Genomic DNA, 22,410 nt, shown 5'->3' with positions numbered 1-22,410 from the left:
GATTTAATTTTGTCTTTATTAATTGAGTTGTTAGCTGCCGCCTACGTTTGGTTTTGTCTTTGTCTTTGTGAATGTTTGTTTGTTGTGCGCACTGGGACAACAAGGACAGGTAAGATACTCCGGGGTCTACATATAACACACACGTAGGTTTACTTCTTGTTAATACCCCAGGTTAGAGTGAGCACCACCCGCTGTACTTTTGGGTGCTAAGCACCTGTAAAGGGGGGGTGGGTTTTTTTTTGTGTTCTTTTCTTTGGTGCCACTGAGAGTCCTTGTTGATCCCTGTGTTGCGTTGTTTAAATAAATACTTTCTTTGCCTTTTATCGAGTAATGGTTTGTGTGATGCACCCTCACTTCTCCATACCTGCTGCATTTATGCTATGCCCCACTCCGAGCCACCAGGGGGCGTAACCTAAATTGGGGGCTCGTCCGGGATCTTTGATCCGTTTAAGCAACAGGTTTGTTGAGTGTTGGTGTGCAGGGCACACGTCAAGTAGGCTGGTAATATTGGTTTGGCTTAAAGCTGTTTGAGACATCATGAGCATGTTTGATATTGAGGGTTTTCTTAGTGATCCTTCTGTGGAACAGATTGATCGCTGTAAAAAAAAAGATTTGTATACCATTGCGGCACATTTTGAATTTGTAGTCTCACCAGGTTTGCTAAAAACCGAATTGAAAGAAGCAGTTGTACGTATGTTGGTACAAAGTAAAGTACTTGGTACGGGCAGCAGTGCAACTGCTAGTTCGCCCGCTATTCCATCCCCATCATTGTCTTCTAATGCAGAGAAGGACAACAGGGAGGAAGAGATAGTTGGGGGAGGGCAGGTTGAGGATGAGTTAGGTCATTAAGATGCGGCCTCTGATCTGGAGCTTAAGCCTCCTCGTACTCTGCCCCGACTTTCTCCATTTTCCTTTCCTAAAGTAAGTGATGATGCCCGCCATAGGCTACGCTTAGCGCGTTTGCAAGTGGAGGCGCAGGAGAAAGAGAGAGATGCCGAATATAGTCATAAGTTGGCTATTCGGAAAATGGAATTAGAAATAGGAGCAGAAAAAGAGGTGAAGCTAAAGCGCCTAGAGCTAGAAGCTTCTGCTATGAGTTTAGCTCAAACTAGGTCCATACCTACTGAGCACTCCGCGCCTGCGAGAGGTTTTGATGTGAGCAGAAATATAGTGCTGGTACCTCAATTTCGTGAGGCGGAAGTAGACTCATATTTTACTGCCTTTGAGCGAGTTGCTACCTCACTGAAATGGCCAAAAGAGGTCTGGTCGATACTGCTCCAGTGTAAACTGACAGGTAAAGCACAGGAAGTTTTAGCTTCACTCTCTCTAGAAGATAGTTTGTCTTATGAGGTGATCAAGACAGCTGTGCTTCGTGCCTACGAACTAGTTCCTGAGGCATACAGACAAAAATTCAGAACCTTTAAAAAATTGTCTACCAAAACATTCGTGGAGTTCGCCCGTGAGAAAGAGACTCTGTTGAATAGATGGTGCAAGGCAAGCAACGCGACTAATTTTGACACTCTATCACAGTTGGTTCTCATCGAAGAGTTCGAGAATAGTCTGCCTGATCGAATGGTTACTTATCTCAATGAGCAAAAGGTTGGGACATTAGCGCAAGCTGCTGTGCTTGCTGATGAGTTTGTGTTATCGCACAAGCAAACATTTGGGATTCCCCGATATGAGAGTAGGTATTTTACTCCTTCTGCCTCGGCTAGAATACCCTCTAGTCCGCCACGTCCCTTGCCTCTCCGCTCTAACGAGGAACGGGAGTGTTACTATTGTCACCAAACAGGTCACATAAAGGCTGACTGCTTTATGTTAAAACGAAAGCTGTCACAGCCAAGCAAACGACCAAAAGAGGTTGGTTTAGTGCAAACATTAGTGGGTCCAGTGTCACTAGCCCAGGAGATGGAGGACGACACTCTGGAACCCTGTTACGCGCCATTTATGTTGGACGGACTGGTTTCCCTTAGTGCAGATGCGTTGAACCAGCGTCCAGTGCGCATACTAAGAGATACTGGCGCAGCACAGTCTTTCATATTGTCAGACGTGTTGCCATTTTGCAATGACACTTTAAGTGGTTCCAGTGTGCTTGTACAAGGCATTGAAATGGGGTTTGTGTCTGTGCCTCTCCATCAGATACATTTATCCTGTGACCTAGCAACTGGAGTGTTTAAAGTGGGCGTGCGCCCGTCTTTGCCCGTTAGAGGCGTCACATTTCTGTTAGGGAATGACATCGCTGGTGGAAAAGTTACGCCAGTTTTAGAAATTCTAGAAAGACCTGAGATTTTGCAGCCTGATGTGTTGGCTCAGGACTTCCCTGAAGTGTTCCCTGTGTGTGTGGTCACCCGTGCTCAAGCACGTAGGTTGGGTGAAGCAGTTGATTTGTCGGATACCCTGTTCGCGACTGAGTTGACTGGCCAGACTGTTTCCCCACCTGTGTTTATTAAGTCTACTGCTGAGCCGAGTGTCCAGCTTAAGGTTCAGGGTAATACTTCCACCACAGAGTCAACTAGGTTGCCTATGATTCGAAGTAGTCTTATTGCTGCTCAGAAGGAGGATGTCACTTTAGCGAAGTGTTTTGCTGCGGCTCTTGCTCCAGAGAGTGCTAAAAATAAAGTAATGGATTATTTTATAGAAAATGATCTCCTGATGCGGAGATGGAAATCTCGCGCTGATTTTGATAATGAGTGGAGTAATGTCTTTCAAATTGTTGTGCCTACACAGTACCGACAGTCCGTGTTATCTCTGGCTCATGAACATCTCTGGTCTGGTCATCTAGGTATTACAAAAACCTATGACAGAGTGTTGCGACATTTCTTCTGGCCAGGTTTGAAGCGAGATGTGTCTTTGTTTTGCCGTACGTGCCATGTATGTCTGATCACGGGGAAGCCTAATCAGGTTATTAAGCCTGCGCCTCTTCACCCGGTCCCGGCTATAGGGGAACCGTTTGAGCACGTACTGGTTGATTGTGTTGGCCCGCTGCCGAAAACGAAATCCGGTAACCAGTTCCTGTTAACAATCATGTGTGTAGCTACCCGGTATCCTGAAGCTATCCCTCTTAGGAGTATAACAGCTCAGTCAGTAGTAAGGGCCCTGATCAAGTTCTTTTCTACTTTCGGCCTCCCTAAGATTGTGCAAACCGATCAAGGTACCAACTTCCTTTCGGGTATTTTCGAACAGGTGTTAACATCCCTGTCCATATCACACAGGATCTCGAGTGCTTATCACCCGGAGTCGCAGGGGGCACTCGAAAGATGGCATCAGACATTTAAATCAGTATTGCGCAAATATATCATGGAGAGCGGTAGGGAATGGGATGAAGGCGTTCCTTTGGCTCTATTTGCAGTTAGGGAAATAGTGCAAGAGTCACTAGGTTTCAGTCCAGCAGAGCTATTTGGTCACACAGTGAGAGGCCCTTTAAGAGTGTTAAAGGATCAACTAACAGGCGAGAGTTCTCCCACCCAGCGAAACATGCTGACCTAAGTGAGTCGCTTCCGAGAACGACTGCACGAGGCTTGCAGTATCGCTAGGAAGAGTCTATCTGTTGCACAACACGGTATGAAGCGGCAGTTCAATAAAAAAGCACTTCCACGTTCTTTACAGCAAGGTGACTTGGTTTTAGTGTTACTGCCTATTCTAGGTAATTCAATGAGTGCTCGATTTTCAGGACCGTACACTATTGACAGGAGGTTGAGTGCCACTGACTATGTCATCCGGACTCCGGATAGAAGACGGAAAACCAGAGTGTGTCATATAAATATGTTGAAAAACTATTACACTAGAGGCGAAGTCCAGCCAGAGACACGCAGTGCGCCTCTTGTAGCCTCTGTTGCAGCTGCGGTGTCTGTAGCTGAGATCCCAAATGCAGTGAGTGATGAGGATGGCCTGAGTTTGCGCAATGCCCAGCAACAGACCCCTCGGTTATCCAATTCAGAGATGTTGTTAAAACTTCCATCTTTAATGCATCATTTAAGCAGGGAGCAGGAATCTGACCTACTCTGCCTTATCTCTGAGTTCCCCTGTCTGTTTGGAGATGTGCCTACCCGCACTACGGTGCTAGAGCACGACATAGAGGTGGGTGAGTCCAGGCCTATTAAACAGCACCCATACAGGGTAAATGCATACAAAAGATCTTTGATGAAAAAAGAGGTTGATTATTTACTGGAACATAATTTAGCCCAGCCCAGCTCCAGTCCATGGAGTTCTCCATGTTTATTGGTTCCAAAGCCTGACGCTACTGTCAGATTCTGTACAGATTATCGGAAGGTAAACCATGTAACTGTGCCTGACTCATTTCCTATGCCCCGCGTAGATGATTGTGTGGATACCATAGGAGCAGCTTGTTTTGTCACAAAGTTAGATCTGTTGAAAGGTTATTGGCAAGTTCCCCTTTCAGCACGTGCGTCTGCTATCAGTGCCTTTGTGACTCCTGACAATTTTTTGCAATATTCTGTGATGGCTTTCGGCATGAGAAATGCTCCGGCCACTTTCCAACGGTTGGTGAATATTGTATTTAGTGGTGTCTCTAACTGTACTGCATATTTGGATGATGTGGTAATACACTCGTCAGAGTGGACTGCTCATGTGGCTTCGCTAAGATCTGTGTTTCAGCGACTGGCGGATGCATCCCTAACACTGAACCTGGCAAAATGTGAGTTTGGGAAGGCAACTGTGACCTACTTGGGTAAACAGGTGGGCGGAGGCCAAGTGCGTCCCTTGGAGGCCAAGATCGCAGCAATCACGTCTTTCCCAGTGCCCACCACTCGACGGGAATTACGCCGATTCCTCGGAATGACGGGTTACTACAGAGGGTTCTGTAGGAACTTCTCTTCTGTTGCAGCCCCAATGACTGACTTAATCAGTCCATTGGTAAAGTTTGTCTGGACAGATAAGTGTCAAATTGCCTTTGAGTGCTGTAAAGCACTTTTGTGTAATGCACCCATACTTAGTGCTCCTGATTTTAATAAACCATTTTCCATTGAAGTCGATGCGAGCGGTATAGGTGCTGGTGCAGTTCTCACTCAGATGGATTCTGAGGGTTTGGTCCGCCCTGTAGGTTTCTTTTCAAAGAAATTTAGTAGTAGCCAAATTAAATACTCTACAATAGAACAGGAGACGTTGGCTTTGCTGCTCGCACTCCAATTTTTTGAGGTATATGTTGGGTCAAGTGCGGAGCCTGTGATGGTTTATACGGATCATAATCCGCTGGTGTTTCTCCATCGAATGCTAAATCACAACCAACGACTTATGCGTTGGTCATTAGTTATCCAGAATTACAACCTGGTGATTCACCACAAAAAAGGCACAGAGAATGTCTTTGCAGACGCTCTGTCTCGCGTGTAAATATGGTTGGGGTAAGGTATCGTTGATTGGTTTTGGATTCACGGTTTTGGGTTTGAGGTATCGTCAGCCATGGGCTGACTCTTTAAGGGGGGGAGTGTTACGAACCATGTTCTGTATGTCCTATATGTGTACATGTATTGTGTTCTGTTTGTGTTTTTTTGTCTTCTCCTCCTGGGTGCCTGGAGATGCCTGCAAGGACCGGAAGGGGGAGCTCTCGGGCAGGACGCGTCGGAAGTGGCCTGAGGAAGAAGCATCATGGCCGCTCATCTCAGCTGGTGCCAGCAATACAATCACCACACCTGGTCCAGATCAACAGTCAACCCTTCCCCTTTAAATAGTGCTTGGTTTTTTGTTAGCGAGAGAGGAGGCTTTTTGGAGGAAGCTGTGTCAGAGCGCTGTTGGTTTTTTGTTTGGTTTAGCGTAGATATTTGCTGGTGCCTTGATTTAATTTTGTCTTTATTAATTGAGTTGTTAGCTGCCGCCTACGTTTGGTTTTGTCTTTGTCTTTGTGAATGTTTGTTTGTTGTGCGCACTGGGACAACAAGGACAGGTAAGATACTCCGGGGTCTACATATAACACACACGTAGGTTTACTTCTTGTTAATACCCCAGGTTAGAGTGAGCACCACCCGCTGTACTTTTGGGTGCTAAGCACCTGTAAAGGGGGGGGTGGGGTTTTTTTTGTGTTCTTTTCTTTGGTGCCACTGAGAGTCCTTGTTGATCCCTGTGTTGCGTTGTTTAAATAAATACTTTCTTTGCCTTTTATCGAGTAATGGTTTGTGTGATGCACCCTCACTTCTCCATACCTGCTGCATTTATGCTATGCCCCACTCCGAGCCACCAGGGGGCGTAACATCCTTTTTTATTGACTTCATCCCAACAGTTCATTTACCAGGTTATCCATTAATTTGAGGTTTAGCACATTCCTATTGTAAACAAACAGGGAGGTTGAACCACTTAGTCACTTTAAAAAAAACATTAAGATCTGTATCCCTGGCTCACAGCCGAAGCTGATTGGACGCTGGAGTAAAGCCCCCTGCAGGGAGTCAGAAGAGGACGAGAGGGGAGAACAGGACATCACTTAGACTGACCCACTCGAGAGCTGTTTGTTCTGAGTGGAGATAAGGACGAGGATCCTGGGCTACAGGAAATATATAAACTGATTGAGGTGTTTGAATTAAAGAGAGTTTAATTGTTGTAACAGAAGCTGCTGACCAGCCGAGGATGGGTAAAACAAAGGACTCTGGGGAAGAGGAGAGACCCCAATGGGACAACAAGGTGCAGTACCTGTTGACATGTATCGGCTTTGCAGTGGGACTTGGGAACGTTTGGCGTTTTCCTTACCTATGCCAAATATATGGAGGAGGTGAGATGCTACCTTTACGTTCAATTTTTCCACCAATCAATTACATCGAATGTGACAGATTGTATATGTGAATGTCATCCAGTCATGAGATGCTTTAATGTTGACCACAGTTAAAATGTCCCAAGAGCAAAAGGTTGTCCATTAGTTTGTCAGGCCAGTCATTGTCCCTATGCACGCACAATGTTGAGCCTTTTCTCTGTTTGAGGGATCATTCCCTCCCAGTGGACTGAATTCCAGTATTTACTTCCTCATAGCTGTCAGTGGTATCTGGAGCCCCAAAGCCACAGAATCCTAAAGCGCCTGGATCGGGGTCAGGTTGTTTAAACAGCCGCTCCTGGATCCATCAACATTGCAGGTTGAGATACTGAGACTCTGGCAGAGCTCGAAAATCTGCCGAGCATCTATTTGAACTCCTCTTAATGATCAATCAGTTGCCTACATTTCTTCCTCAGATTATTTGGTGAATGAAAAGTGAAGGGTAGTGGAGATTTAAATACTGTTTTTATACATATTTATCATCGCCTGACTCAGGTCCAGTCATGTTTTGAGCAACTTGGAAACTAGTGATTACACATTTTCTATAATATACTTCCATCTCTGCAGTGCCTTTATTTAGCATTGTCTGAAATGTCACTAATGTACTATAGCTTGATCAAGATCATTAAAAAGTAGTTGTCACTCAGTTTATTTAAATCATTTGATCGTAAGATGTATCGTTTAATTCAGTGGTACCCAAACTTTTTACAGTCTCGTACCCCTTCAGACATTCAATCTCCAGCTACGTACCCCCCCCCCCCACCGACGCACGTGTACAGCCTATAACACTTGAAACTTTGAAATTGTCAGGGATTTCAGGACTTAGATAATGTCATCTACGAAATTCTTAAGGATCAATTAATAGATTGTCGATTAATTATGACCATCCCTAGTTTTGACTAACGGTCACTAACCTACCTGTAACTTTTTTTGGCAGTGTAATTATTTTGCTGAATATGGGTATTTTGGGCAATGCAAGTTGGCTATTCAGACTATTTAATATTGCACGATTATTTATAGCTCAGTTTGAAAATGTAATGGGCTTTTTCACTTTGAAAACGCAGATAAAATGTTCTCCCCACGTACCCCCTGAACCACTTCGCGTACCCCTTGGGGTACATGTACCCCAGTTTGGGAACCAAGGGTTTAATTCCTCAATTAGGTTTGTTGACTCGGCTGAGGTTAATGTTCACTTCATGTCTTCAGGCGCCTTCCTCATCCCCTACTTGATAGCTCTGGTGTTCGTGGGCCTCCCGCTGCTCTACTTGGAGCTGGCCATAGGACAGAGGCTCCGCAAGGGCAGCATCGGTGTCTGGAACTCTATCTCACCAATGCTGGGTGGGCTTGGTACGTGACTTTAGCACGTATGTGCAATGTTTGGCTTCATTTCTTTAACAGAAAATGTCCCAACAGTTCAAATGAATCCCTATCATTTATATATATATATATATATATCAATTTCCAACTTGTTTGTGTACTGTGAAGAATGATGATATTAACTAACATTAAAAATTAGCTAAACTTCTACTTGCACCAAGAGGGGAAATAGTCAAAGGGTACCTATTCAGCTATATACACTCATAAACACAGGAATGCCCAAGCACCATGTAAATTTTTTACAATTAAAAATGGTATACAGGAAAGGGGAAGTAGTATAGAAAGGTTATGGTGGGTGATCAGGCACATGACATTCACCAAGGAGAATGGGTCCTATGAAAAAACTCTTGGGGGATGTAAAATGCTGTTCAGTGTTTTCCCTGACAACATGATTTCCTACATGTAGGTGTTGCTTCTATGGTGGTGTCATTCCTGGTGGGTATTTTCTACAACACCATCCTGGCCTGGGTTCTCTGGTATTTCTTTCACTCCTTCCAAAATCCGCTGCCGTGGAGCCAGTGTCCACTAAATGAAAATCTCACAGGTAAGGAGGAAGCCCACCTGTCTCCCCCTCTAGATCCCCTCAGGTTACTGTCAACACTTCCGCGTCGACAGTAACAGAAATACTCTCGGATAGCAAGTACTTAGGAGTAAATTATCAAATGAGCTTTTCGGGAATTCCATAAAGAGCACTGGTTAACTGTGAGGCTCTATGGGGCATTTCATGTCAAAGTTAACAGGAGAACATTGGATTGTTTTATGGCACAGACACATATTACACCACAACATGAAATAAAATTTTATTGTTTTGCTTCCATGCCAAGTTTTGCTCAGTGACGCAGTGGAAATAAACTTCTTTCTTAATGGTTTGATGGAGAGGCTTTGAAATGCTATTTTTTTTTTGCATTTTAAATTGAATCATAAGGGAAGACAACTTAAATGCAAAATAAACCTGAACAATGAACATTTACGATTATAAACATAGGTTTGCCACAAGCATAGACTGCAAATAAATGTTGGAAAACACATCTGCACTTCCTCCAACTATCCAGAGATGAAGACAAAATATCCAAGATACGAACGCTGCCATCTTGCACATTTGGAGCAAGAATCAGCGCAGTAACAATTTCATCTACAGCTGTCACTGTCGGCAATGTTATAGCCTAGACTGAAGCCAGCCACCAGGGGGCAATCAAGGGACTTTGGCTTCACATTTGGGGAGCCGGCATGGCGTCCATCTTTATATTGATGACTAAATGCATTTTTAAACCAAAATCAACACAAATAACTTTAACTTCTGAAGACTCTGTAAGTGCTAGGTCTTCTTACCTGTGCATGTGTCCGTGTAGGTTATAATGTAGAGTGTGAGAAGAGCACTCCGTCAAATTACTTCTGGTACCGTGTTACCCTGAACGTCACGCCTGACATTGAGATGAGTGGCTCCTTGCAGTGGTGGATGGTAATCTGTCTGGCCAGCGCCTGGTGCATTGTCTACATCTGTTTCATCAAAGGCATCCAGTCCATTGGAAAGGTTTGTTTACTCTGAGGAAAAATACAAACTTCAAATTCAGATTTGATCACTGTATCATATCTAGTAATGTTTTTAATTTCTTTTTAAATAGGCTGTGTATGTGACAGCCACCTTCCCTTACCTGGTGCTGACCATTTTCCTGATCCGTGCCCTCACTCTGCCCGGAGCTAGTGATGGCCTGACGTACCTCTTCACTCCTGATGTGAGTGCAGAGACTTGCTGCTACTGCAGCTGAGGGGAAAATTTACTTCTCCCATCAGAGAAAACACACTAACCCAATGTTTCATCTTTATGCTCACTCCAGTGGGAGGTCCTTAAGAACCCCCAGGTGTGGCTGGACGCTGCAACGCAGATCTTCTTCTCCCTTTCTATAGCCTTTGGAGGTCTCATAGCCTTCTCCAGCTATAACGGAGAGAAGTAAGACCTAAATTCTCCTCAATTAGCTCGACAGAATTGGAAAGATTTTGGAAAACTAATTGTATTTTTAACTCTGTTCTATTTCTACTAGAAACAACTGCGAGAGGGATGCTCTTGTTGTTGGGATAATAAATAGCGCCACATCTCTGTATGCCTCCATATCCATCTTCGCCATCCTGGGATTTAAAGCAACTACTGGCTTTAACAAGTGTCTACAAGAGTACGTATGCACATCAATATGATTTTAAAGCTTCTTCTTTCCTTTCTGATACCAATGAGGAAGATGTTTTTACCTCTGCAGAAACATCTTGGATCTGACGAACCACTTTGAGTTTTCCGACCAGAATATAACACTGGAGAACTACGACCACTGGTTTGAGTATCTAAATCAGACGTCTCCTGATCAGGTGGCCAATTTGCAACTGAGGCACTGTGACCTGCAAACATTCCTTGACGAGGTATTGCAATTTTCACAAAATAAATTAGCATTGCTCTTGCGTGCGTCTCATTTTTCTAATCCTCCTCTTCCCTGAAGTCCTGGCTGTGTTCCACTCTCGCCTCCCCGTTTTCTCAGTGAACAGTACATCATGTGCCAGTCAAACACACACAGTCCCTTCAGGCTTCCGCATAACATTCTTTTCTCCTTCATCTTTCTCCCACAGAGTGCGTCAGGTACCGGCCTGGCTTTTATTGTGTTCGCCGAGGCGGTGGTAGAGATGCCAGGCTCGCAGATTTGGGCCTTATTGTTCTTCGTCATGCTCTTCAGCTTGGGCCTCTCCTCCATGTTTGGCAACATCGAGGGAGTCCTCACGCCCATCCATGACCTTAATCTGGTGCCAAAGTGGATCCCGAATGAACTTGTAACAGGTCCGTGCAAATCTAAAAAAAGTTACAAGTTGTGATGTCTCTGAATTTCCCCTCTGAAAATATGTTTTTCTCTCATAGCCATCACGTGCCTGGTAGCCTTCCTGACGGCTCTTATCTTCACACTGGCCTCCGGGAACTACTGGGTGGAGGTGTTTAACACCTACGTGGGCTCCGTACCTCTGCTCATCATTGCATTCTTCGAGTTAATTGGAGTCATTTATGTCCGTGGAATGAAAACGTAATCCCTTTACTTCTTCCTCCTTTTTTCATAAACCTCTTTAGCCTCATACAATTCTAATCCCAATTTTGTCTCCTGTATCCCCTTGATAGTTTCAGTGAAGACATCGAGTTCATGACGGGGAAGAAGCCCAACATCTTTTGGAAGGCCTGCTGGATGGTGATCAGTCCCTTAATGCTATTGGGCGTGCTGATTGCCTACGTGGTCACTCAGGCACAGAAACATCCCACCTATTTTGCATGGAACCCAGAATATGTAAGAACGAATATAGATATTACACTCAGTGACAGATCTCTACAGAATTACGTAACATGTTTAAACCTGCCCAGCACCAAACGACAGGAACATTGATGACTTGCTAATGGACATATCGGAGTCTTTCGAAGCTACAGATGTGTGTACACCATTACATTGTAACTAAGTCACCTAAACCAGTGACCTAGATTGGTTTGGCAAAGTTATTTATTGACACTGATATCAAATGAGAAACAGCTATCAATGCTCTGAGCAATAACATACTACTCGTTTGTAGTGTCCATGTTTTCATGACTCAACAGCATATGAACACACAGGAGTCGGAAGAACGACCTCTCGGCATGGAGCATGCAGAGAACATGAATGCAGAATTATGTTCACCTGCAGTTCAGGAACATGTCTCCTAATGTGGATGCACACCCTGTTGCAAACATGTTTGTTCTAGTAGCATAATGAGCTAAAGCTACTATCGCTATCCTCAAGTGAAACTAACTTGAATGGTAGAGGAAGAACACACCTTTGCCCAAGTTCTGTGGGAATTCGTCCAGTAGTTTTTGCTTCATCCTGCCGTCAAACAAGCCACGTTTAAGATAACCTCCTTTGCAGAGGTAAAAAAAAACAAAACATCAATGGTAGCTGAGGGAAACAGCTGCTGTAGAAAAGTGTTGTTTGTGTCTTTAATACACAAACAACAGTTTCATGCTAGAAATGAAGCAGGGACTTTAAGTTAAGCTGAGATAACTGCTATATTGCAGATTTTGGTAGCAATATTTCCAGCTCACTCTGTAGCAAGGAATTTATTTTTAAACTTAATTCTGAAATGAAATAACGATTACATTCATCATCTCTTATTCCTTTTTTTTTGTCTGCGTCTTTAGGAACTATTCCCTGCAACTGAAGTAAAGCCATACCCAGACTGGGTCTTTGCCATAATCATCCTCCTCACTGTGCTCCCTGTGATTTCCATCCCTGTGGTGTTTGTCTACAAACTGATCGTCCATCTGAAAAAGAGGTCCTCCACACGAGCCCAACTAAGCCCCTACAGCAACGATGGCTTTGAGGTGGAAACGCAAGAACAGGGGAAACAGCGAGCTTAGGATACGATTCAAGCAACAAAACTCGTGACTTCCTGATGATCACGTCTGGATTTTGCCTCTAAAAATCACAGAAGAGCCGACATATAATCACACAAGACACTTTGAACTTTTTCTATTAACTAATGATGCCGTTTAAATTAACAGGATTCTATAAGGACAGACGTGAAATATGACAAATCACATTCTCTAACTCCAAAACAAAACCGGATTTATTGAACATCCATATTCTTTACTTTGTTGTTCACATCATGCACATTACACAGTAAATGCACATGAGCTCGATAACATTCAGTGTACCACATCAAACTGAAACACAAAATATCGTCTCTTCTTCAACATTAACAAAACCTTCCATTTGAAAACAAACGCTGCAGTGTAAAGAACTGCTTCATCACCATATTGTGCAGAACTTATTTAACTCCCTGTAATGGCTGACAGGTTTTCTGTGGGTTGATTTTCATTTCAATTATTTTTCAAAGTCATGTCAAGTGTTTTTCCGTGGAAAACTACAGCAAAGTGTAAATCAAAGTCCAGAGAAAGAAACAGCTCAAAGTTGAGACCAGGTGTGCTACAGTAGCTCGAGAAATTTGAATCATCATATTGTTGTGGAGGTTATTGTTTTGTTGGGTGTGTTTATGACTTTACTTTATCATTTAAGTGTTTGATATAACGTGACTAAGAGCTTCTTTCGCTCCCTGTTGCCAGCCACTGTAACAGATTTATCATATTTGTTTTGGCACGACGACAGGTCAGATAATCCGAATGACTGATTTCAACACACTGCTCATCTCACTCTCTTGAAACCTGAGGATGAGACAAGCAAAGTAAAAAAAAAAAGTATAAATAAGTATTAGTTAATAATTTTGAGGGGGGGGGGATCTGTGGATTTTGGAAAATTAAAGACTAGATAGGATTAAATATGTCAGAGATAATCGATATTATACTTGTTCGTACCTTTGAGCTGCTGAGGGTGTCTTAGTTTCTGGGAGCTGTAACTCGAGCAAGCATCTACATGTGGATGGCCAGGAAGTCAACTGGAGTCCTGGGGTTAGAGGCCTGTCGGACTCTGGCCAACCTCATGTCCCCCAGGCGCCGCTCCAGACTGCGCTTCCCTGCCAGCAGAAGACACGGATGTGCTTTTATTTGTCTTTATTAGAGAACAGAGACATTCATGTGCTTGAACCTTTCCAACACCTGTAAAATCGAGTTAACGTGGCAATAAACTGACTTAGAGTTCATGTAAGATCACATATTTGGTGTATCTCTCACAAAGTCAACATTCAAAAGGGATTGGCCGTTCTCAAGGAAGATGAGGGGTTTCTTCTCCTGTATGTGCAAAACGAGCACAGTTTGAATGATTTTGAAATTTTCTGGCTAAAAACAAACATGCTGGGCAGTGCAATAGTGGCTCAGACCTTCCTTTTGTAGCAACATAGACTTTACTCCACATGTTACATCCATGCACCAATGAGAGTAATCCAGAGACCTTAGAGCTTTCTGCAGAAACATCTCGCCTGGAGTTCAGTCTGACCCGTGATTTTCTCACATGTACACTGTTAGATATTTTCTGTGCAGTTGATTCAACACCTCGAGCTACGACCCAGCAGGAACATTTTGAGAGAGAATCTGAACTTATTTCATTCATGAGCGAAGGTCAGCAATGTCGGAATTAATAGATATCCTATTTCATAACACATTGACAGAATCAGGAACAAATTTGTATTTTCTATTCTAATTAACAGCAGTTACGACTACTCTTACCACTACAATCTGTTGAGCTTTAGCGTTTTGTTTTTTTTAAACAATAATCCATCTGCTTCTTTGACCTTTTCCCATGAATAAACAGTTTTTGCACAACGTGAAATGTGGGGCTTGATTTCTAAAGTGAGTTTACAGCCATTATCTAAACTGAATTTCATCTCAGTCTCCAAATGATGAAAGGGAAAAACTATAACAGTTAATTATTATGTGCAGCCATAACCCACTTTTCATATTACTTCTAATATTTTGATTATTTTTGAATATCTAATATATCTAATGTGCTTTACTATGTAAATACTCTTTGTGTTGCACAAGGGGCTGTATCTTTGTCTGTATGAAACGTGCACTATAAACTTTTTTAAAGGGCTAATCATGACAGAGTCTGTGTGATGGTTTCTGCACGAGAGGGTTTCTTGAGGTTACATACGTTTGTGCAGGCGTGTGAGCAGATCCTTGTACAGAGGACGATGCTGGGACAGCACCAGCAGGAAGCAGAGACAGAAAATCAACTCCACTGCTTCATACTGCACAACTCCCGTCTGAGCCTTACTGCCTAAATTCAGACCTGGAGACATGAGAAGCAAGAAGGAAAGAAAATGATTCAAATGTGTGACTTCAGATTGTTTATATTGACTTTCCAAGATGAATGGTATAAAGCAGGAACTGTTGCCTTTGTTGCTGTGCCTGATGAGATGATTGCCGTACTTAGCCATGTCCCATATCATTTTCAGGAAGTATTCAGGGTTCTTATCAACCCTCTGGCCAAAGGGCAAACTCTGGGCACACACATGGAACCTTAAGAGGAAAACAAAACACTCAAAAAAAAACAAAAAAAAAACGAAGGGAGCGAAAACAGAGATAGCTTGGACTCATTTAGATATTTACATCCTGAGGTAAATGTGAAATTTCACGGCTCAGTGCAGGTATTGACTGATAATATGTCACTGTTTATTAATCCAAGGCCGGTGACCAACCCTTTTCAATGCTTCACTGAACAATGGAAACAAAACATTCTCACCTATTCAATCTGAATAAATGGAACACATTATCAGATTATAAGAGCCATATATTATATAGATTATATATTATAAAATACAGAAATTAGATCAGCATCTTTACCTGCATGCATGAAGCAGCACCAGCTTGTAGACGTTGTTGTAGACTGCCTCAAGAGAATTGGTCTGAGAAGGGAAACAAACGGGTCATATTAAGCAAAAATGTACACGTACAGAAATTAAACCAGAAAGATCGAACTAGGAACAAATATGTGGGACTTCCACTTCATCGATGCAACTAAATAAAATAGCAATATTTTTGTGAGGTATACTTGAGCGGTCTTTACTATTTGTACATGATATATAAAATAAGTTAAATGAATCAGTCATATTTTCTATTCTATGGTGTTTTCCACTGTTTGTCTCATACATGGCATTCATTTTCTGATGCTCAGTATAATTTGTATTTGTGTGTTATGCGTTGAAATTAAAATCATTCTCCAATAGACTTGATTATTTTGTAACTTGACAAGTTTACAGCAGATTTTTACCGCTTTGTTGCTGTTTGAGGGGAACGTCCCACTAGTATCCTTGGATAATTTTACCATAACATGTTGATGAAGCCTAAGAGGAAGTGCAGGCTCACATTTATACCTTTATGGCCTTCAAAGAAGATAACTAAGATATTCTCATTTTGTATTGAATTAAGGGTCTGAATCTTAAAGTTAGAATAAGATTTCTGTTTCAGTGAATTAACATATCTTGTGTGTGTTTAGATTGATATGTAAAAAACAATTAATTTTATCCTTTTTAACTTAAAGCAACATACAAACAAATGTTCAAAATGATTATTTCACCGACCTTCAGGTCCAAGAACAGGGCGTGGCATTTGAGTCTGAGGATTGACATCAGTTTCCTCTTCATTTGCTGTCCGGCTGAGTGGAAAGAGCCCAAAGAGAGGCTGTAGCGCAGAGACAGGCCTGCATAGCTGTGAAAGATGGAGAGTAAGAAGTAAACAAAGACAAAGTAAATGCAACAGGCTTCCTCGTGAAAAAATGTTGGGCATGGTGATACAGGTTCAATATGTCCTGTGTTTTACTTAAGAAAATGAATCATCCATACTTTACTTGGGATTGTTCCAACTCACCGTTTGATTTTGGGTTGTTCTGGACAAAAAATGACCTACGTGAATGCCACATGATTTATTTTATCTTTGCTACAAATATGTGGGTCTATGTCACACTGCAAGTTCGGCTCAAAGACACCCCTTGTAACATCGTCAGAAATGAATTTCACAATGTGACTGCTGCCACGATCTACATATGTCTTACCCATAGGAATGCAGAATGAAATGATGTAGTGAATATATAGAGCCGGTTTTCCACAAACATATAAATACAACTGTTCCAGTTTAGTCTCAATGTTTATGAATGTAGCAGCACAGCTGGACAAGATACGCCGATGACTTACGAAATCATAGCAAGTGTTACCATCCTACAGTCTATAAACATTAAAGTAGATGTATTAAAATGAAGTAGATGCATTAAGCATGGTGTGGGGCTGGCCATAAACCTGCATGATGCTGATCAGATCTCACTGTGTCAGCCACATTAGAATGTTTACAAGTTGATACAAAGTGCAGGGATGAGTGATGCAGCTTACGAGAAACCATAAACATTGACAGAGCCCAATAACTGCTCATCCGAGAAGCGAATTGGAGGAAGTGATTGAGCAGCATGACTCTTGCTGAGGGGAAGTTTTCACCTGGAATAGTCTTTGTGGACGTCGAGAGAGTGCGTGTCCAGCAGCAGTCCACACCAGGGGAAGAGGCAGTGAGGGGGAAGCACTCGGATGTCGGGACAAGAGTCAGTGCTTCCTGATGCTTGGAAGTTGAGCACCACCTTCTGTGGGTTGACCACTAGACCATACTGTGGTACACCAGCCAGAAGGATCCTACACACACACACACACACACACACACACGTGCAAATGCCATTATTAAGTGCTCGATTTAAAATAATTGTGCATCATGCTGTTCAATTATGTGTATCTTATGTTTCAATGTATGATTGTGATATGCAATTTATAGTCATTTGTTTCAAGGTTCTGTTTTTGTTTAATCCTGTAAAGTGTCTTTCAGCATCATTAAAAGGTTTGTACAAAAACAATGTATAATTATTTTTCATTAAATTCAAAAATAAAGATTTTAATTTGGTGTCTAGTTTGAGGCATTTTACTCAAAAATATAAACTATTATTCTGTTTTTATTACTACTATTATTATTCTGTATTGCTTTTAACCTCATAGGTTTTAGATAACCATTGATAGTTAACTGTTGATAGTTTTAACAACTCAAGATTTATTTATTTTAACCAAGTTTATCCCTTTAAACACTTCATTCTTTATGTTATACTTCTTTTTAAACCTTTTAGTATCTTTATGCTTTTACCCTAAGTTTATTTTTCATGAATAATTTGATCTTTGAACTTTTTTCATGTCTTCTATTTTATTCTAAAGCACTTTGAGCTGCATTTAATGAATGAAAGGTGCTGTATAAATAAAGATAATTACTATTATAAAGTGGTTAGTTTGATAGAAAATGTATTTTCCAGAAGTTCAAAACAATTTCATAATATATAAGAAGTGCATGAGGAAAGTAACATTTATCTGTCAATGCTGGTATTCGTCATACTTGAGGAAGTTTTGTGCTTCATGCAAGTCTGGGGTGATGAGAAGGAAGTCATCCACCAGTCTCATCAGACAACTGCAAAGAGACACAGAGATAAAGAAAGACTGCTCTCTGCTGCTGCACATGTGTTACTACATCTACAGACGATGATAAGGAGAGGTCTGCTGTACCCTTTGTTTTTAGAAACATCTTTGAACAGGACATTCTCCATGTGACCGTAGCAGAGACAGCAGAGCAGACTGGACACAACGGATCCCTGAGGAATCCCTCTGCACTGACGGTATGTCCTGGAAAACAAAGCGCCAAGAATCCCACTAACTGTCCTGCTCACACTGGAAATGAAAGAAAATGACTTCTGGCATGCTGCTAATGAAAGTAATTTAATGTTAAGTAAAACATAAGATAATGCTTACTTTTTGCCAAACTGAACGACACTGGCAGTTAGCATTTGGGTGAAGAACTGTGACACTTCTTTGCTGTGAAGATCTGAAGTAAAAAGCTGGAAGAAAGAAAAGTAAGAAAGTAAAGTAAAGTAAAAAAAAAAATGAAAGTATCAAAGATCCTTATGGCAACCTGCTGACCTGCTCCACCAGAATGGCATGATGGACTTTCCCTTTTTTCTGCATTGACGTCACAAACCCCTTCATGTTGGTGGATCCTATGTTGTCCTCCAGGAAATCTGCCTATATTAACAAATGGCCGAATTACATGTGTGTATACAAAAACATACATGATCGTGTGTGCGGGTTTAATCTTACCTGTCTGACAAAGGTCTTTTTCAGGCCTTCATGGGAATCGACCCAGATCTTGGCGTAGCGGCGGGTGGTAAAGAGTTCATCATGGTCAGTTGAGAGCACCTGGCCAACCACCTCAATGAGTTTGTCATGAGGCAGACTCTCATAGGCCCCACTCACATCCACCTGAAACACAGAGAAATCGCACAATGAGGGCTGAAATTTAGAGAAAGAAAGCATCTTTATACATCAATTTTACCCGAAAATAGCAGCTTCAAAATCTGTACAGGCTAATGGTGCAAAAGTTAAACATGCTATATCTGGACGCTTCAGGTCGTATTTTCATGTGGTACACTGTCCAGCCTGTATACTCACCAGCACAGTAAAACAATAATAATTTTGACGTGGTTGTGTTGACTTATATTAAACACAATCATTTGTGCGCTCACTGGAAATCACAACAATATTCTAACCACATCTGGAGCCCGCCAAAAGATCTGTTGGCTATTTTGCTCACATAAAGTCTTAAGGATAAACCTTTTTCTCTCTTGTGGGTGCACCCTGATTCAGGCTACCTGTAAATTACATCATCATCAGCAACAAGGATGTAAACCCCTTCATAAGCTGCCATTGATGGATGTTTGAAAACGAGATGGTGGTCCCTCCCCAACGAGTGCCCATCGTATTACACTGCCCGTGTTGATCAAAACATCAAGTGAAGCACAGCAATGGACTCGCTTTCCTTTTCACCTTCACGAAGTAGAGGGGCTGTGGCTTGTCCTTCTGCGCTACAGCCAGAGAGCTCAAAACCTTGTGAATGTCCGTCATGCCCCAGACCGTGCAGCCCAGGAGAGAGGGAGTGCAGCGCGCACAGGCCTGCAGCATATCCTGCAAGTCCCGGACACGACTTTGGTAAAGCTGCAAGGGAAAAAAAGAAAATCACCCAGAAATGCTACACACACTTACAAAACGTTTAAACATGTCAGGGAGAACTTTAATGCCATTGTAAAAAATATACCCTAGTTTTAGCATCAGCTCCTATGACTCGCGTGATCGGCCTCATGCCGTCAGTCTTGGGAATGAAGCGAAGGCGGGAGATCACCGTAGCTTTGGGGAGGGAGGCAACCTGTGTCGGCGTCAACTCTTCCATCTGACCCTTGGCAAGGTGACCTCTAAAATCAGAACAATGGTTTGTGAGCTTGTGCCCCGTGACTGTATAAACAATTTGCAGATGTGTGTTAGTTTGAGTGTGTACCTGAAGGCCAGATCCTGCAGTTTGGCCCAAACTTCCTGTCTGTAGAACCTGAGGGCATTCTTCTGTCCCATGCTCTCCGTGACATAGAAGGAGGCTCGGACGAGGCTTACAACAAAGCCATCCAGAGCCCAAGCCAAGAACTGACCCAGGACCCGTGTCCGGTATGAGAGCTCACTGGGAGGGACCCTGCCTGCAGATTGCACTGGTCAGGTCATCAAAAAGCAGGTGTACCAAGAAAAAACAAAAATTTCTAATCAGTAAAAATCATACCTGTCTTACTGATCTTCAACCAATCACAGTCATTCACCTTCATCTTCCACAGCAGTTCCGCCAATGAGAGCCTCTCAAACTTGCCGCTGCGCAGGAAGCCCCTGACCCTTGCGAAGAAATGAAGTCGGTTGTGGTCGGAGCCCCACAGCTCACGCGGAATCACAGCGGAGAGACACTCCCTGACAAACAGGTAGACCCTATGAGGTGCACAGCGTTGAGGCAGGAGGGAGATCAGTTCTTCCTGGCCTGCCTTTCTCTCCTCCAGCAGTGGACACGTCCTCTGCAGTATTCTGCTGTACGGACATCTCCTGTGTTGACACAGCAGCTGCCTGAACAGGGGAACCATGTTGAAAAAGCGCCGGGGAAGTTTCTTTGGATTCCTCTCAAGCCCGTTCAGATAAGCCAGTCCCTCAAAGAAGACTATTCTCACCAGATCTCTTCCTTGTAGCCTCCTAGATCCCACGCCACTCTTCTTTTTCCTGTTGAGAAGGAAGCTACGCATTCCCCTTCCCCCATACAGGATTCCCAGTGTGCGAATAAAACACTGCGAGGGAGGTAATGGGGGAAAAAACCCTGATCTCCAACTGGGACCTCCCTCCAAGGAGCTTATTGTTGTGTGAACGTCAACAGGCTGTTTAGATCCAGTACCACCGTCTTCCAAGGCCTTCACAGAAGATGCTCGTTCCACAGATATGGGCTGCTCTTCCTCCACTGTCTCAGTACATACCTGATGGATGTCTCGTGCTTGTTTTTGCTGTCTTGCTCGTCTTCTCTTTCCTAAACATGACATTACCTCCTCGCCATCCTTCTGATCAGTTTCTCTCTTTCTTTTCCCCCTGTTCCCTTTCACATCTGCTCTGTTCCTCATCTTACTGACTGTTCGGTTGTCAACTTGGCGTCTCTTTTTCAAGGTCACAGACTCTTGATACCTTCCAGTCTGGGTACCGTTACGACGAGGCTGGAGATAAAACCTGGGGGCGGCAGTAGCCATGGAGACCCTGTCATACACAGGAGGGCCACTCACCTGGAAAACACATGAAGGGGGCACTGCCACGAACACAGAGCAGCTCTCCAGCAGGTACCGTGTGATGTCCGTGCCGAGACGTCCCGTGACCTTCTTCCACAAGTCGCTGCCATGGATGTAAGCGGCACTTTGAGTTATATCTCCTTGGAATTTAAAGTGGTCTGCATCCCGCTCCTCCTGAGCAACCGAGCGAAAATTGTAGCCGTGTGCCAAGACGTTCCTTTTCCTTTTCCTTTTCACACTATTGAGAACGAAGGCCAAGAGTTCAGGCAGAGAGCAGATCTGTGGAAATGAAATGAAAAAAATACACGACAGTGACAAGAAGTATGCGTTTCACATTTGAGTCTTGGCATTTACATTCCTTTTACGCATCATGAAAATATATGAAACTGCTACTGAAGAATATTGCACTCCTATAACTCTGAAACATTATTTCTTTTTGTTTTACTTGCTCGTGAAGTCTAACATTGTACACATGTTGGACTTTACTTTGAAAAATCTCAATCTATACAGTAAATATGTTTGATATTCAGTACATTGATAGTTTGAGAGGTCCTGAACACAGACATATCAGACTCACTCTGAACTTATTGGACAAACGTACCTGGCTGCAGCTCGGTATTTGCTTTAGCTCCTTGTCAGAACAGACGTAAACAGTCAGGACGAAGGACTTGAAGCGGTCGCTGTCAGTCGGCTCCACCAGCACCGCCCCCTGTCCCTCTCGGAACACGAGGCTGTCCGCGAACTCCTCCAGAGTCTGGATGTGCAGGTAAAGTGAGCGCAGGATGTCAAGCACCGCGGACATGTCAGTGGCCGACATACCGACCTTATTAACCCGCCTGTGTCCCTCACTCAGGGCAGGTGGGTCTGTGAAATCATCTATTCGTACTGGCCAAGTTGACGCTGCGCCGTTTGCGTCCTTTCAATAGCCCGCGTCTGTTTCAGCCAATGAATGAGCCGTTTTTCAGCAATTGTCCAATAAGAGAGCTTGATACTGCAGCAGCGAAATCACAGTTGACCAATGGCTAACAAGAAAATGCCTGTTGTCCCTGTTCGTGAGTTGATGAGCAAATCGACAGTTCAAGGTGATTTAGAGAAGTTGTACACACATGTAGTCATGCATGGTCAAACCTCGTGTGATTATTTTAAGGA

General features: G+C 43.0%; 2 protein-coding genes across 2 annotated transcripts; one reads left to right on the top strand and one right to left on the bottom strand.

Moving 5' to 3' along the window:
• Positions 1 to 6,364: 6,364 nt before the first annotated feature.
• slc6a18 (solute carrier family 6 member 18) lies at positions 6,365 to 14,669 on the top strand. Its single transcript, XM_053447444.1, has 12 exons — positions 6,365 to 6,712; positions 7,955 to 8,095; positions 8,532 to 8,669; positions 9,475 to 9,656; positions 9,748 to 9,858; positions 9,961 to 10,073; positions 10,165 to 10,293; positions 10,375 to 10,531; positions 10,736 to 10,940; positions 11,019 to 11,178; positions 11,271 to 11,433; positions 12,312 to 14,669. The coding sequence occupies exons 1-12, from the start codon at positions 6,571 to 6,573 to the stop codon at positions 12,528 to 12,530; spliced, it is 1,860 nt and encodes a 619-aa protein (XP_053303419.1). The 5' UTR covers positions 6,365 to 6,570; the 3' UTR covers positions 12,531 to 14,669.
• Positions 12,722 to 22,160, bottom strand: tert (telomerase reverse transcriptase). The gene is made up of 16 exons (XM_053447443.1): positions 21,863 to 22,160; positions 20,235 to 21,540; positions 19,965 to 20,154; positions 19,728 to 19,881; positions 19,460 to 19,627; positions 18,734 to 18,895; positions 18,557 to 18,658; positions 18,389 to 18,474; positions 18,146 to 18,262; positions 17,979 to 18,050; positions 17,051 to 17,239; positions 16,148 to 16,274; positions 15,411 to 15,472; positions 14,719 to 15,086; positions 13,485 to 13,642; positions 12,722 to 13,334 (listed from the first exon to the last, which is right to left on the bottom strand). Exons 1-15 carry the CDS (start codon positions 22,076 to 22,078, stop codon positions 13,539 to 13,541), a joined length of 3,423 nt encoding a protein of 1,140 aa, XP_053303418.1. The 5' UTR covers positions 22,079 to 22,160; the 3' UTR covers positions 12,722 to 13,334; positions 13,485 to 13,538.
• Positions 22,161 to 22,410: the final 250 nt, after the last annotated feature.

The sequence above is a fragment of the Pleuronectes platessa genome, chromosome 18 (genome assembly GCF_947347685.1).
Source record: "Pleuronectes platessa chromosome 18, fPlePla1.1, whole genome shotgun sequence".
Classification (NCBI taxonomy): Eukaryota; Metazoa; Chordata; class Actinopteri; order Pleuronectiformes; family Pleuronectidae; genus Pleuronectes; species Pleuronectes platessa.
This window is presented reverse-complemented; position numbering and strand designations above follow the sequence as displayed.

Excerpts from the sequence above, each read along its gene's own strand:
- slc6a18 (XM_053447444.1), top strand. The coding sequence starts at position 6,571 with ATGGGTAAAACAAAGGACTCTGGGGAAGAGGAGAGACCCCAATGGGAC. Across the intron at positions 9,657-9,747 it reads GCATCCAGTCCATTGGAAAG|GCTGTGTATGTGACAGCCAC; the intron begins GTTTGTTTACTC and ends CTTTTTAAATAG. Across the intron at positions 10,074-10,164 it reads TCCAGCTATAACGGAGAGAA|AAACAACTGCGAGAGGGATG; the intron begins GTAAGACCTAAA and ends TATTTCTACTAG.
- tert (XM_053447443.1), bottom strand. The coding sequence starts at position 22,078 with ATGTCGGCCACTGACATGTCCGCGGTGCTTGACATCCTGCGCTCACTT. Across the intron at positions 18,896-19,459 it reads AGCCCCTCTACTTCGTGAAG|GTGGATGTGAGTGGGGCCTA; the intron begins GTGAAAAGGAAA and ends TCTGTGTTTCAG. Across the intron at positions 13,643-14,718 it reads GCTCACACGCCTGCACAAAC|GGAAGCGCAGTCTGGAGCGG; the intron begins GTATGTAACCTC and ends TTCTGCTGGCAG.